Raw genomic sequence first — 15,717 nt, 5'->3', positions numbered from 1 at the left:
TGCATACCATACTAGATCACTTCAATTATATTGCATCCTCTGAGCAAATTAATTGAGCTATTACTATATTGACATCTCACACTGCTGGTATGTTGTGCACAAAACTCTACTGGATGTCCCATACCGGTGTCCTTAAATGATGCTAGGGCCGAAGATGATTATGCCTTGTTAGGAGGATTTATTTTTGGCTTATCAGACATTGCACTAGGGGAGTTCTCAGCCCCGGGCGTAGACCGATCAAAAACAGTTTCCCAGTCCGTAGAAAGAGATGGAGATTAGAGAGGATAGACAGAGCTGAAGCTCTTCTCCCATCAGATAATACTGCTGCTGCCGCCGCCTCGGGCCGGGGTGGAAAGAGAAACCGAGACTTCAAATCACAGGATGTGTGAATAAACCAGCCATTTAAAGTACGCAAACAGCGGGGACCTCCGGAGCAGAGCAAGTATATGTTAGCGGATGCTGTTCATAAAGTGTCGGTTATTGGTTTGATTGTGTTTCAAGCCGGGCTGTCAACTGGTTTCGTTTCGCTCGGACACCGAGTTTGAGCTGCATCAGGCCGCGGAGGTAAAAACTCGAGGCGCAGGCTTCACTTTCCACTCATTTTCTAAGCGCCTTACAATTGAAAGGTAAAGTTAAATGTATTTTTAGTTTTCAAACACCCTTTTAACTGTGCTGAGTAGTATTTTGGTGGACGATATCATAAGCTGAGGCGGTAAGCTAACCAAAGACGGACAATTTGCAATACACACATACACACACACACACAGTTGTAGACATCTTGCTTAATATTATTTGCGTTTTTACATAATTCATGTCAGTACATAATTAACTAATCTTAGTTTGTGTTTTTGCTATAATCTATGGCTGTGTGTCAAAATCTAGTGAGCTGCCTACCTAGGCAGCATTATATCTGCTACCTGTATGATGTCTTACAACGCTGACTATCTAGTGAACTTGACATCATGCAATTAATAGTTGCCCATGCTTAAAAACCTCATTTTTATGTGGTCAGTGGCTTTTTCCAATACATTCTCTTTTGCAAGGCTTTTGTTGAAATGACTATCGACCTGATCTGTGGGTCAGTGACAATATAACACATTTTCCAGGTCATTATTGATTATGAGGGTTGGTAGTCATATAAGGTGATGTTCAGATATCATCTTTCATCTATATAAGTGTGCAGTTGGATCACTCATTAGGATGTCCTGTGAATGAAACCGTGTTGGACAGCAGGAGATCCTGGAAGAAAAGAAGATTATGTCTTGTGTAATGAGGCTTGTGTACAAGTGACTCGAGGTCACTGGTTTCGGTCAGTGTGTGACAGCAAACCCAGGTCAGGGATTGTAGGGGGATGGGGTTTAGAAATTGTATACAGAAAACTTTATAGAAGAGAATACAGGAGAGCATACTATATTTAAAGACACACCCTTTCCTGGTGAGTCAGATGTTGTGACATAGGGCAGCAAGAGAATGATCAGGTTTCAACACGATGTGTACACAGAAGTAGTTTTCACAATGCAATGCAACTGCACTTTTTCACACATGATGGTATGTGTTATCTTGTGCATATGATTAAGCTGCTTGTACAGGACATGGAACAGGTACCTTCAAGAATGGTAGGTGCAAATATGTGGTCAGATCATGTCAATTCATATCTCATGTGTGTATTTATCTCCTAGATACCGATCAGGCCTGCTAATAGGAATCAGAAATGAGGAAGGCAGCTTTTTAGAAGCACACACACTCATCAGTTTCATCCATGTGCCTTGGAGGAAGAGGAAGGGCTGCGTGGGACACTAAGTAGGGTTAAAGTGGTTTTGGACGCTGATGTGTCACCAAGACTTGGAGTTTTCGGCCCTGGACATGGATAGATCACGTGCATTTACGATGGTGGATACACACTCAGGTGCAGGCGCAACATTTTTGCGTACATAAACCTCTGAAAACTGGCACATTACCATATGGATATCCAAACCTACAATATTCACGAGATTGTAACCTGGGAAACCCATATTTTCTGCTCTTTTTTTTTTTTTTTTTTTTTTTTTTTTTTTTTTGTGGCCAGTTGAAGTTTCCTTTATTACTAAAGTCTGAGCATAGATCACCTTGGGCTGGAGAATGAGTTCTCATTCAGGACACGAGACATCAAGAGCTGTGTTTGTTTTTATTTTGTATTCCTAGTTGCTGTCTTTTTTTAGACGGATTGTTCCAAGGGGAATCTCGACTCCCATTGAGTCATATTTTCTTTTTATTTTCTTTGGTTTTTGTTTCATACTTGTCTCAAATTTCTGTTATCTTTTCCTTTTTGTAGTCTGACGTCATGCTCACATGCACTCATCTGCTGTGATGCTTTGAGAGATATGAAATCAGTCTCTGTGCGGATGCCTGAACTCAAACTGCTGCTTCCCCTTGAGCTCTTTTCTGTGTAACCTGCACTAAAAGAGCTTTGCTGTCACTAGATTTTCTTTATATCAACCAAACTTTGTTGCATTCAAGCCATATGAACTTATTTTTGATGAAACTAGAGCTATTTTTATATTACAGTGCAGTCATAGTATCACATATTACGTATATATAAATGTAATCTATTTTTTATGTTTTGGCACAGATATCTGTGGAGAAGCACGTGCACTATTTTACGTTCACTTTTTATTTAGAAAAGGAATGCACCTTGGTTTGTAAGAACATAATCCTATGTATACACAATTTTTGTTTTTTTGTTTTTTTTTTGCAACATCTGTTCCACAGAAGTTATTGTTACCATGGCTACACGCTGTTCTCTCTCTCTGAGCCCTCCTCCCATCCCTCTGTTTTTGTGACGCCTCCAAATGCCTGTGGGTCTCAGTGTGGGCGGGGCTCTCGGAGACCCCTCCCCATCCCTGCCGTTCCGCCCCAGCCGCTATGTGCCTGTGTCAGCAGCAACAGCCTTCCTTGTTGGGGCCACGACTCTGTTTCTCTGTTTCACGTAAGCAGAGTTTCATAAATTCATACATGAAAAAAATTATTGACTTATTGGCTCACAAGCATAATGTATAAAAATAAATAGATTCTACTCAGAAATGAACATATAACATCTTTAGCTTAACTTAATTTTCATTCATTTGTACAACACAAAATAATTTTAAGGTTAACTTAAAGGGGAAGTTCACCCAAAAATGAAAATTCTCTCATCATTTACTCACCCTCATGCCATCCCAGACTTTCTCTCTTCTGAAGAACACAAATGAAGATTTTTAGAAGAATATTTCAGCTCTGTAGGTCCATACAATGAAGTGAATGGTGACCAGAACTCAGAAGGTCCAAAATGAACATAAAGGCAGCATAAAATTTATCCATAAGACTCCAGTGGTTTAATTCATGTCTTCAGAAGCAATATAATAGGTGTGGGTGAGAAAAAGATAAAAATGTAAGTAATGTTTTACTGTAAATCTAGTGGAAGTGACTTTCACATTCAGCCACCTACTGGTTGGGGTTGGTCGAAGGTGGAGCTTTATAGTAAAAAAGGAGTTAAATATTGATCTGTTCAAAAAATATTTTTTATTCAGTGTACAAAACTCTTTGAATTAATGAGAGCCATCTCTTTGCAGGTGTCCTTGGCTATCAGAGCGTTTCTCCTCTTCCATTCTGCTTTATAATGCTGTTGTCTTCCTCTTTACACTGGCCAATTTCTGTATGGCCACATTCATGGACCCAGGCATCTTTCCCAGAGGTATGCACTTAAGTTTATATGCATTTAATGTGAGTAAACCCTGTTTAGATGTGACACGAGGTGTGTGAAGGCGTTAAAGCAGTGGCTTCCAACCTGGGGTCATATGATTTGCTGCAGTCAAAGATCCATAACATGTGTCCCACTAAACGTAAAACCAGTAGGACAGCATGTCAGCGTCCTTGTCTTTTTCAGTGTGATATAAGCAAAATCTCAATTAAAACATAAAAAGTGTCCCACTGTCCCAAGACATTGACATCTTGGCAACTGTAGCAAAACATTAAATGTTGCTCTACCAATCAGAGTCCTAAATGGCACTCTACCAACAGTTTGCACAACCGTGTGAGGATGAAGCGTACCAAACATATTCTGCTTCTAATTGAGGTGCGCTGACTGTCACGTGGCCAAGTGTTGTGAGTTTCTTGAATCTTAAAAATTAATGAAATTTCTGCAAAATCATAACTACGCACTGCAAGATTGCATATTTAAGATGTATATTTTGTTGACATGCTCACACTTGTAATGAGACTGTTAAGCAGCTGCAGGGCTCTGAATGGGGGTGGACAGTATACTAGTAGAAATGTGTCAACACGTAGAAGTTTCATTTCCAAATGATGATTATATTATTTTATCCTCCACTATACTTTTGTGATATTTTTGCATTTTTCACAGTCTTCTATGAGAGCGCTCTACATATATGTATATAATGTATATATAGGGAGATGTATATACACACAAACATTATATATTAATAAGTATTTAATGGGTGGGGCTTAAACGTTCATAATTCTGTCATCTACTCTCTCATGTCATTCCAAAGCTGTATGACTTTTTTCTTCTTCTGTGGAACACAAAAGGAAAAGTTTGTCTGAACATTGACACTGCTCTTCTCCATACAATAAAAGCATACAGTGACAATGGACAGTCCAGGTCTAAAAAGTCCATAATCGATGTTTATGCAACCTATTTCTATAGACCTAGACATGAATGAGATTTGAGAAGTCATACAGGTTTGAAACGACATGAGGGTGAGTAAAAGATAACATTATTTTAATTTCTGCGTGAAATTACCCTTTGATGAGGAGTACTGAAATAGATGGCATGTTGGTTTGCACATGTGTTCTGTAGCTGAGGAAGACGAGGATAAAGAGGATGATTTCCGGGCTCCGCTTTATAAGACGGTGGAGGTGCGGAGCATTCAGGTGCGGATGAAGTGGTGTTCCACGTGTCGCTTTTACAGACCACCTCGCTGTTCACACTGCTCTGTGTGTGACAACTGTGTGGAGGTACACAATGGATTTTCACACTGAATAAAGTCTTCAGTGTCTCGTCTTCAGTCTTGACCAGGCCAACACAGAATCTGTGTACGCAGAAAGCTTGTTTATTCTATTCTATTCTAAATTCTATTTCAAAATAATTTGGCTAATTTTGTTGTTTTAATTTGATATCAATAAGACTGTAGTACTCTCAGCTCAGTTTAACACATTTTACTGTTTAAATCTATTCCATAGAATTTTGAAATTTATAGAATTTCCCCAAAAAATTAGCGTCCACTGATTTCTGCGTATTTCCCAAAATAAATTGTCAGAAAAAGTAAAAAAAGTGCCCAAAATTTAACTCAGAATTTTTTTTAAAAATCTGCCACCCAAAATGAGTGCAGAAAATGTGGAAAAATCCACTGAATTACACATATTTCCCCAGAAAAATTAGCACAGAGCATATGAAAAAATAATTCCACAGATTTCACCTCAAAATTAGAGCAGAAAATGTAAAAAAAAAAAAAAAAAAAGTCAGCACAATTATAAAGATTTTCCCTCAAAATCAGCACAGAAAATGTAAAACATTTCACAGAATTCTGCACATTTCCCCCCAAATTTAGCACAGAATATATATATAAAAAAGTCAGCACAGAAAATGAGAAAAAAGTCTGTAGAATTCCGCACATTTCCCCCAAAAATTTGTGCAGAAAATGTGCAAAAAAAAGTCTGCAGAATTCCTCACATTTCACCCCAAAAAACGCTGCAGAATTCCACAGATTTCCCCCCAAAATAAGGGCAGAAAATGTGAAAAAAGTCCACTGAATTCTACAGATTTCCCCCCAAAATTAGCACAGAAAATTTGAAAAAAGTCCACTGATTATGTCTGTGCCTGGTCTTGACTTATGTTCTCATATTTTTATTGTCCATTCACACTGTGTTGTGTGTTTGTGTGTGTGTATGCATCTAGGAGTTTGACCATCACTGCCCATGGGTAAACAACTGCATTGGGAGGCGGAACTATCGTCATTTCTTTCTGTTCCTGCTCTCTCTCACTATTCATATAATGAATGTGTTTGGCTTCAGTCTGCTCTACATCCTCCATCACACTAAACAACTGGACCAAGTCCACTCTGGAGTCACGTATCCTTTGTAACACACTCACGTATATATATGCATGTTTCTTTCACATACACATACACAAATACACATTGCCCAGTTCTACAACATACAGCACATCCTTAACACTCCACTCAGTATGGCAGTGATGTGTGTAGCTGGTTTGTTTTTCGTCCCGGTTGCGGGACTCACTGGGTTTCACATTGTTCTTGTAGCCAGAGGGAGAACCACCAATGAACAGGTCAGTGGTTGTGTCCTGTGTCCACACTCTATGTTGTTGGTCAAATAGATTGATGCTGTTTTTGTGTTTAAATTCCGAGGGCATGTTCTCAAATTTCATCTCCCTACCCTTAGGTGACTGGGAAGTTCAGAGGCGGCGTTAACCCTTTCACGCACGGATGTTTGAAAAACATTGCACATGTGCTTTGTAGTTCACAGGCTCCAAGGTTCACAAGTTTTTTTTTTTTTCCGTCAAACAATTGACTGACATTGTGATTACCCCTGATTATGTGTTGTTTGATCTCTTTGTATGGCCTTGTAATTGTTTATCTGTCTTTTTGTGCAAAGGTATCTCGGTCGGTTGCGAAAGCCTCATTCTGTCCAGGTCCAGCCGCCGTTCCTGCGTCCACCTCTATCTGAAGCCCAACTAGCAGCTAAAGTCCTGGATAATGGCATCCAGCAGGTACAAACACATTGCCACACTCTTTCATTGTGATAATATTAATGGTTGGTTATTTTTAGAAACAAAAGCTCAATTTGGGTAAAGTTTAGCACCTTGTAGGGTGTTTGGAGGGCAATGTGTTTCACTGTGACACCAATTGTTTTTCGACTCAATCTCAAGGTTTGAAGAGATCATTTTAAGAGGTGTAGCCAAGTGGTTAATGGTCTGGGCTGGTAAATGAAATGTTGTTGGTTCAAAGCCCACAAGGGGTAAATCTGTGAACCAATGAGCCCTTGCACAAGGCACATAACCTCCAGTAGCTCTTGGATGACAGTCCCAGCAATAAGTGTGCTAAAAGTCATTTCATCAGTTAAATAACTAGTCTCTTTATTATATAAAAAGTAGGTTCAATTAAATCCCTTTAGTCGAGGAGGCTATTTTTGCCAAGAGTTCCCATGTATACTGTATATGTGTGTGTGTACCTCAGTCTAAAAGTAGTCTGGAGATAATGGAGAGCCAATCCACCGATGCTGATCCCCCTCCACCACCTAAACCAGAGCACAGATACCCAGGGCTGCCTCACACACAAAATGAAGGTTAGTGTACAGACATAAATGCATCACACACTACCATCAAATTACAGTGCACTTGCAGTGTGCCTGCAAACCTTAGTTGCCTGTACATGGTGTCCACTGGTTGTCTAATGATTCCTTACACAATTAGTCAGAATCTGGGCCCGTATTCACAAAGATTTTTATTGTACCACAAGGAGTTCTCCAAAGAGTTCCTAACTAAGAGTTTTTTCTTAAAAGCTATTCACAAAACTGCTAGAGCAAGTTTTCCTTAGGAAATCTTCATGTAAGAGTAAGGTGGAGGTGACCTCATTGCTATGGATGATGTCAGATTTTATTAGCATGCTCTTTTAAATCGCCCAAAGTGATTGGTAGACAGGGAAGCGCAATTTAGCCAACAGATTCTTCGGTTTTCGGTTGTTGAACACTAAAATATTTTTTCTCTTTTCGGTTGTTGAACACTTTTTCATCCTGTGTTGGTGCAATGAAACAAGCATGCATCCCATCTATTAACTACACCGGTTAGCCCTGCGATGGCCTTCAATGTCGCCTTTTTTCTCTGAATCCGCAGGAAAAAATGCGCTCTGAATTGTTGGACGATGTGGGGTCTGGAGAGGGCATATATAGTTTGATAGATGATTCTGCTGATGGATAACAGAACTTTCCAATTTACCCTTTGCTAAGCCCCGCCTGAAAAGCATTTCTGGCCAATCCTGTCTTAGCAACTGTTGCCCCGCCACCATTTCTCTGACAAGCGCTTGCCTTTTTACAATGAGAGCTTACTGGAGTAATGTGTGTTTGAGTAGTTTTAAGCGGGATCGAAATGATCCAAAAAATTAAAAAAACTTTGCTGGTCACTTTTAATAGTGACACGAGGTACCTATAGAGGATACATGCAGTGTTTTTCCTTCTTTTAAAAAAAAAATCTTTATATAAATGTTGAGAAGAGCATGCTATGGATTAAAGTGTGTCATTCCTCATTCCCAAATGAGCATAGATAACATCAGCAAGGACACCTACATTTACTCCAAGGTAAATTAAAGCTAACAACCAAACATTCATTCATTTACGTATTGATTCTGGTCTTAGTACAGGTGATAGTAAATAAAGAGATCACCGCATCAAAATTAGTGTGTTATAAGACGTTTTAAGCAGTTCTTTTCACTTACACTAATGTTATGAGGTTTGTAATCGCTTTCAAGTGACGCTTTTCTCTTTTTATTTAACTGTGATGATCGTTTGCCTCAGTTCTGATTAACAGTCTGCACAGTTTTCAATCAAATTACTGTGTAATTTAACAATTTATTTGACAAAACACTTCAGATAAATATGCTTTACAATGTCACTCTTGATTCCAGCCTGTGTAGTAATATTATCCATTCCATTTATGAGAATATTTTGCCAAATACCGCACGGTTCACAGCAATCTCCCAATCATTCCAATGAGGAGTTCTGCAGAGCTTGTCAGAGTACGCAACAGTAGCCAAGGGGGAGGAACTTATCGAAGGGTCAGTTGATCATGCTTGACAGATTCTTTTTACTGTGGCCAGTTTCAACCCATTTACACTCTGGTGTAAATGGGTTGTTTTGATTTGTGGGAGAGGTAACTGCATCTCTTTTTTTTTTTTTTCTCCCCAATTTGGAATGCCCAATTCCCAATGCACTCTACGTCCTCGTGGTGGCTCACCTCAATCCAGGTGGCGGAGGACGAATCTCAGTTGTCTCTGCATCTGAGACCATCAATCCGCACATTTTATCACGTGGCTTGTTGAGACGTAGCACGTGTGGAGGCTTCACACCATTCTCACCATGTGCCCCACCAAGAGCGAACCACATTATAGCAACCACGAGGAGGTTACCCCATGAGAATCTACCCTTCCTAGCAACCGGGCCAGTTTGGTTGCTTAGCACGCGCTGGATTCGAACTCGCGACTGTAGGGGTGGTAGTCAGTGTCTTTACTCGCTGAGCTACCCAGGCCCGGTAACTGCATTTCTAACTAACTTGGCAATAATGAAAACATCTTCGAGACTCAGATGATACATTTTTTAAAGTCAATATTATAATGTTTGTAATGTTATATTATTAAAATCATAGACTCAATTGCCATTCAGGTGTTACCTATTTAAAAGATTTATGTCATAATAATATTCTAAAACATTGTTTTTAATGTGGATTGATGACACTAGGCATGCTTCAGATCATTTGTGAGTCACTCTTAGGGATGAGAAGTTCTCAGGGTGACTTCTAAGCTGTCGTGGGTTTAGGAGCTACTATAAGCAATAAAATGCTTCATGAATTAATCTTATATGAAAATTTTAAGAGTCCTAAAATAAGGAGCGTCACACCCCTAATTTTTAAGAGTTGCTCCTAAATGTCCACGTTAGGAGCTACATTTAGCCTGAAGATTTTTTGTGAATACGGGCCCTATAGACCAGTGCTATTCATTAACAGGCCATTATTGTAGTGTATAGCCTTCGGCAGGGTTTAAAAAACTAAGGATATCCCGATACCAATACTGTAGGTCCAATACCGCACTCATGTACTTGTACTCGTGCTCCTAAAAATGCTCCGATACAATCTGACATACGAATGTCATTCTGTAAACATTCAGCGCACAAATTAAAAGCACGTTATGTCCTATTGTGATTATTAAACTGCGAAAGCTATGATTTAATGAGATGAATATATAGTTTGCAAGTGCTGCAAATGTCGGTACTCATACTTATTCTCCAAAAAATAGTATCGGGACATCCCTACAATTGTACATTTCCAATGTACTGCACACCCACATGAGCCATGTGACATAAAGCAGTTTCTGTGTTACATTTTCTAGTAGAATTTTCTAGAAAGAAGAAAAGTGCTTGTTTATTATTTTTATATAACAATTCACTTTAATCCAGGATTTAGTAGTTTCAACCTGCTCATATCTTTCAATCAGAGTGCAGCTTGCTGACTGAGGCTCAGCCCACACCTTCATTATATAAATACAGGCCGGCTTACAGCAGCCCAGGAAAAAAACCCACAGCCTCAACACATTCCAGCAAGGTAAGTCAACATGCAGTACGTGTAAATACACACAAACCCCTATGGTGAAACTGTCACACAATGGAATTTACCATCTGATTTACAATCTGATTTTTTTTTGTTCAATCCAACTTTTCTTTACATAATATTTTTTTCTTTTTTTGTTTTTGTTAATGCATTGATTCCTTTCTTTTGTTATTTTGCTTGAATAACACAAATCAATGGCAGTCATTCAGCGAGTAAGTTTTAGATGTAAGCCATTCGTTGTTATGGTGTGTTTTGCACCGTGCTCTTGTGTTTTGTCATCTTGACTCTCCAATTTTTGCATTCGATTCAAACCGTTCTGAAGCATAAATTGAATCCCTCTTTTTTTTCTTCTTCACCCATTCTGTAAAGATGCCATGAATCTAGTGTCAAATCCTCCTCAATGTTTGTAACATAATACTTGTGCTTTCATACGTCTTCAGTCACTTTATACGGTGTGGTTTGCTCAAACTTTCAGTTTTGTGTCGTCATTCATCTCTTTGGTAATGCTTCAGCTGTCGGGAATGTTTGGTGTACTTTTTCTATCTTTCTTTTTCCTCTCAGATGAGCCGAGGGAACAGTATGACCGAGTCTCCCTCAGTTCCCATCACCACCGGCCAGCCCAGCTACCGCTCAGACCCCAGTTTGTCAAGCCAGGGGGGTGCAGGGTGCCGTGGGGGAGGGGAGGGGGCTAGAGTAGGCTCAGGGGGGCTGGGTGGGGCCTCTGCGTTTGGTGGGCGTTCTTATCCTTCTTTTACCGATACCTTCCTCCAATCAGCAGCAGCCTCTTGCTCCTCCAGCCTTCGCTCTGCCCACACGGCTCACAACGCCCTCGGGCCACTTATTTCTGAGGGCACAACCACCACTAGTTATAAGAGTTTAGCCAATCAGACGCGCAATGGCAGCCTGTCTTACGAAAGTCTGCTGACACCCTCCGAAAGCCCAGAGTTTGAGTCTGCTGCTCATGAGCTGTCCCCACCCAGACCACACCCTCCGAACTCTCTAAGCACAGCACCAGGGGCCCCGCCTATTTTGGGGTATACTTCCCCTTTCCTGTCTGCTCAGCAGAGGGAGGGCTCTCTCCAGGCCTGCCCTGCCCCCCTAAGACCCTCCCCTAACAGAGCTTTCCTGCGCCCAACAAGCTCACCCCCTTCTCGGGCTCCACCCCTTTCTCCTCGTGCCCGCTCATTGGGCTCCCCTCCTCCTGGTCCCGCCCCTGGCCATACACCTCTGGGCAAATCACTGTCCTACACAGGTGGTGCTAAATTACAACACCACCCATCTAGCTCAGGGGGTGGGATTCCAATGCCGAAGTGAGTAATCCCTGTGGATTTTAGTCGTCTCTCTTAACCACCCACCCCAAAAAACTTGCACGCCTGTGTCATGGTCATGTAGAAGTTTGAATTCATTTGGTTTGCTCTGTTTTCCTCTATTTGTTCAGTAACACTGTTTCTTACTCCCTGCAACCCATGGCCACTCTACTCTCCATTAAATTACTATATGCACCCTCCATTTTTCTCTGCCCTTCTGTCATTTTTCCTTCTCTGTCCTTCTCTCTTTTTTTTTTACGTTTATTTGCTCTCTTCTGACCTCCCACCTCTCCTGCCTTGTGGCCATAAGGATGACTCTGTGCTAAGGTTTGGCTCTTTTTGCTTCTGCAATTTTTATGTCTTAAAAGTCAACATGAAATCATATTTCATCTGTGCACATTATTACAAAGGAAAAAAGTGTATTTATTTGCCCTGCCTCTGAAACTAATTTCCTTTTCGGATGATGTCACCAAGGCAGTGCAGTCATTGGTTAATGAGCCCATTTACATGCACACCAATTCACTGACTACTCCCAAAAATCAGCTAATTAAAAAAATTAGCCAAAGCAAGAAATCTGCGTTTACATGATATTTGAAATAATCGTGCTATTATCCGCTTTTGACGTCAAACCATGAAGAGGCATGTGCGCAACATGTGTGCACATTGGATGAGCCAGTAAGAACGACAGTTAAGGTGTGTTGACATACAATGCAAAATCGGCATAATTAGCAAAAATCCACCCGTGTCAATCGGTTTATTCTTACACCGTTTATGACCTTACACCGATAAAGGAATGCTGTTTTATGCGTTTACATGACCACATATGTTGTCTGCTTATTAAGCATAATCGGTGTAAAGGCGTGGTCACATTAACCTTTGAACAACGGAATTCCACTGGCGAAGAGGGTGTTGGTAGACATTGAGCGTGTGTGAATCAAGCAAAAATGAACTGCCAAGCAGCCTCTTTTTAATGCTGCACTTTATACTCTGTGAGAGAGAAGTTAAAAAGAAACTCACCACTCAAATGATATTATTGTCCAGTGTCAGTATACTGTGTAGATGTGAACGAAGCAACACTCACACAGATGTCAACTGCCAAACCACTATAGATGCAAATTCCTATTGGTCAAAGCGGTAAATTTACCTGTAAAAATTAATCAAAAATTGACAAGTAAATTCTTTGCCACTGGAAGTCCATCGCATGAAATTCACGATGGGAAATTCCCAATGAGATGACTTTATTTCGCCCGTGGAATTTTGCCGTGCGAAGGTAAATGTTACCGCGCCTTAATAACATGCATGTAAATGCGCTCAATGTTAACCAGTAGCCAAATAGCATTAAAAAAATTTCGGCTGCTGTTGTAAGAAATGCAGCCTTTTTAAAATCAGAAGAAAATAATTTTATGCTGGTTAATGGTAATGTAATAAAGGTCACCACAATACTATCAAATAACAATAGATTCAGATAGATAAAGTCCAGACTTGCTCATCTAATAGATCTCACGTAATCTCACGTTCACCTCTCGGTTGAGACATCCAGGATAAGCACACAAACGCACCATTGTGAGTAAAGAAAAAGATAAATACAGATCTAAACCAAACCCAACGAAGCTTCTGTACAGTGATCCTCCTACTCAATTGTAAACAGCGCTGCTCTTCCGGGTGTGTTGCATGTGCGTCAATTCTCGTGTGAACATGCCAGCAGGATTATGTCACACGCACATACCGCTGCTGACTGGAAGCGATTGGTTTTTAGTTAAAAAGTACTTTTGATATTTTTCCCAAGTGGCCAATCATAATTCTTTTGAGGAAAGTTCAAATTTACCAACAGCGGCTGCGGGGCAGAGGCGATAACAATGACAGTGGATGGTAATATATCATAATTTATGTCAAATCCTGACTTTCTTCTGATCCAGTGATCCTGATGGAAATCTAAAGAAGCCCAAATCTCAAACGTTCTTTTACAATCGGTTAGGGTTATAAACAAACAGCACTTTTTTCGCCATTTTCAGCTTAATTTGAAGTTTTGAATAAAGCGCCCTTTTAAATCTTTTCTTTTCTGGGGTGCCTAAAGAACCCAGAGGTGCAGACACCAAGCATTTGTTTGTAAACAGCAACTGAAATATGTCATATTGTGGAAGTAGAATGGGTTGTGATGTGAATGCCATTTCATGATGACTTTATAACTAGTGTTTGAGAATATGTCTGTTGCTTACGTTGTCTGTCACATTTAATACACACATCCCTACCACACTTTCAATGCATCCCATGAAAGAGTGTGCTTGGTCGTATTATTATTTTTGTACTTTGTGCTCCATGTACGCAAGTTTACTTACATTTTTCTCTTTCCCCCCACTCCAACCAATCAGCTCGACTCTTAGACAAAACATGGCCAATCATAACACCTACTCACACAAACCTGCTGGAGGGGTGAAGAAAGTGACTGGTGTTGGAGGGACAACCTATGAGATTTCAGTATGAATGACTCACACCTGAGAATGAGGATTCACACTGCAGTTTTCCACTTTTGAGCATGAATCAGACGGATGTAGAGCTGCTCAACCACACATGCAAAAAAGCGTACAAGACATAAAAAAATACTGTTTCCAAGTCAAACTTCATCAGTCACTGTGGAGGACATTATCTGTGAAAATGGACCAGTGAAGATGAATCTTACAGCATTTTGTTTTCTGAATGTCAATATGGTACACAAATTACAACTTTTTTAGTTATTTAAAGAATCATTTGGTACCTAAATGTATTACCAATTTGTACACAGGACTGTCAGTTATCTCTGGACATTCAGCCTTAATAGGCGGGACCATGTGAGACACACAGTCATGTGTAATGATAATGTCTGATGTCTCTTTGACTTCAACAGAAACCACAGGCCTCACAACAGTCAGCCAATAAGCATTTGTAAAATTTACTACATTAGTCATTTTCAGTCCTCATATTCCACGGCCTCTATGTTACGCAGAATGTTTACATTGTTTACATTTCCATACAAAGTGAATGGGGATGGACACTGTCAATATCCAAAAATGACCTAAAAGCACCTCGTGTGCAGTATTCCAAGTCTTCTGAAGCAATGCTACAACTTGTTAGAGGAACAGACCGCAATGTACTGTAGGTTGACTGAAAATCGTCCCTTCCATCCCAGCTCTCAAATCTCATTTGCACTTTCACATTCAAAACTGTAACGTCACGTTTGGTCGTGACACTGAAGAACCAATACCATTCGGTATCATTGATGTCAAACCTGGGCTGGCATAACACATATTCAAGAATAAATGCGCATGAAATGACAGTTTTTTCATTTTTAGGTGAAATAACCCTTATCTTTTTTCTTTTCTCCATAATTTTATCAGAATATAATTTTATACAGGTACAGATGTATTATTATAAGTATTAAGTTTGATAAAGAAGATAGTAAAAATAAGATGCAGGCATATGATGTGTGATTGTTATTTTACTTGAAATGGTGTTTGTCTGATTTAAATGGCTGCATCAGCCGAATGGATTTTATTCAGCCAAAGAGATGATCCTGGTCATGGACCCTGTTTCACAGATAGCACACTTGGTAGAAGTTACTAGAGCACAATGTTTAATGGAAAGTTATTTTGTTATCTTAAATACCGAAGATATCATATGCAAAATGTAACTTTTAAGCATTGATGTGTCCAGTCCAGAGCCATACTCTCTTGATACACTGTTAACCAATCACAAGAGAGTTTATTTATTCAGATGAGGCCAGTCCTCTGGATCCCTGCGAGTACATGCTGGTTGTGCATGTAGATTGTGACTTTGTTTTAAAAACCTAAATTGATTCTTTCTTTTATGTTGTTTTTTTTTTTTTACTGGACATTAGTTGAAATAAACAGCCAGAGTACAGTGAAGCAGAATTCCATTCTTTATGTCCTCATACTGTAAAAGGTTGATTGTGTTTGTGTGTGTGATTGAATGATTGAGAGTGAAGTTGTGTGTTAACCTATCTGACTGTTGTACAAGAGCACATTCCATCTATAGTTTTGGTTCAGCAAA

General features: G+C 39.9%; 1 protein-coding gene across 7 annotated transcripts; it reads left to right on the top strand.

The window, feature by feature from the left end:
* The first annotated feature begins 115 nt into the window (after window positions 1-115).
* Window positions 116-15,717, top strand: LOC127417789 (palmitoyltransferase ZDHHC5-B). 7 transcript variants are annotated; one of them, XM_051658020.1, is made up of 12 exons: window positions 116-564; window positions 1,680-2,965; window positions 3,588-3,709; window positions 4,835-4,992; window positions 5,933-6,105; window positions 6,220-6,322; window positions 6,436-6,527; window positions 6,649-6,763; window positions 7,230-7,338; window positions 10,254-10,360; window positions 10,928-11,676; window positions 14,043-15,717. In XM_051658020.1, the coding sequence occupies exons 2-12, from the start codon at window positions 2,829-2,831 to the stop codon at window positions 14,152-14,154; spliced, it is 1,977 nt and encodes a 658-aa protein (XP_051513980.1). In that variant the 5' UTR covers window positions 116-564; window positions 1,680-2,828; the 3' UTR covers window positions 14,155-15,717. The 7 variants fall into 7 exon arrangements, with proteins under 7 accessions (XP_051513980.1, XP_051513978.1, XP_051513982.1 ...); XM_051658018.1 differs by having other exon boundaries at window positions 116-626; XM_051658022.1 differs by lacking the exon at window positions 116-564 and adding an exon at window positions 644-1,548.

Source organism: Myxocyprinus asiaticus, chromosome 27 (assembly GCF_019703515.2).
Source record: "Myxocyprinus asiaticus isolate MX2 ecotype Aquarium Trade chromosome 27, UBuf_Myxa_2, whole genome shotgun sequence".
Classification (NCBI taxonomy): domain Eukaryota; kingdom Metazoa; phylum Chordata; class Actinopteri; order Cypriniformes; family Catostomidae; genus Myxocyprinus; species Myxocyprinus asiaticus.
The sequence above is the reverse complement of the archived record's forward strand: the minus strand, read 5'-3'. Positions and strand labels throughout refer to the sequence as shown.

Coding starts and splice junctions, on each gene's coding strand:
- LOC127417789 (XM_051658020.1), top strand. CDS start 2,829: ATGCCTGTGGGTCTCAGTGTGGGCGGGGCTCTCGGAGACCCCTCCCCA. Junction 6,106..6,219: donor CAAGTCCACTCTGGAGTCAC/GTATCCTTTGTA, acceptor CACTCCACTCAG/TATGGCAGTGATGTGTGTAG. Junction 10,361..10,927: donor CCTCAACACATTCCAGCAAG/GTAAGTCAACAT, acceptor TTTTCCTCTCAG/ATGAGCCGAGGGAACAGTAT.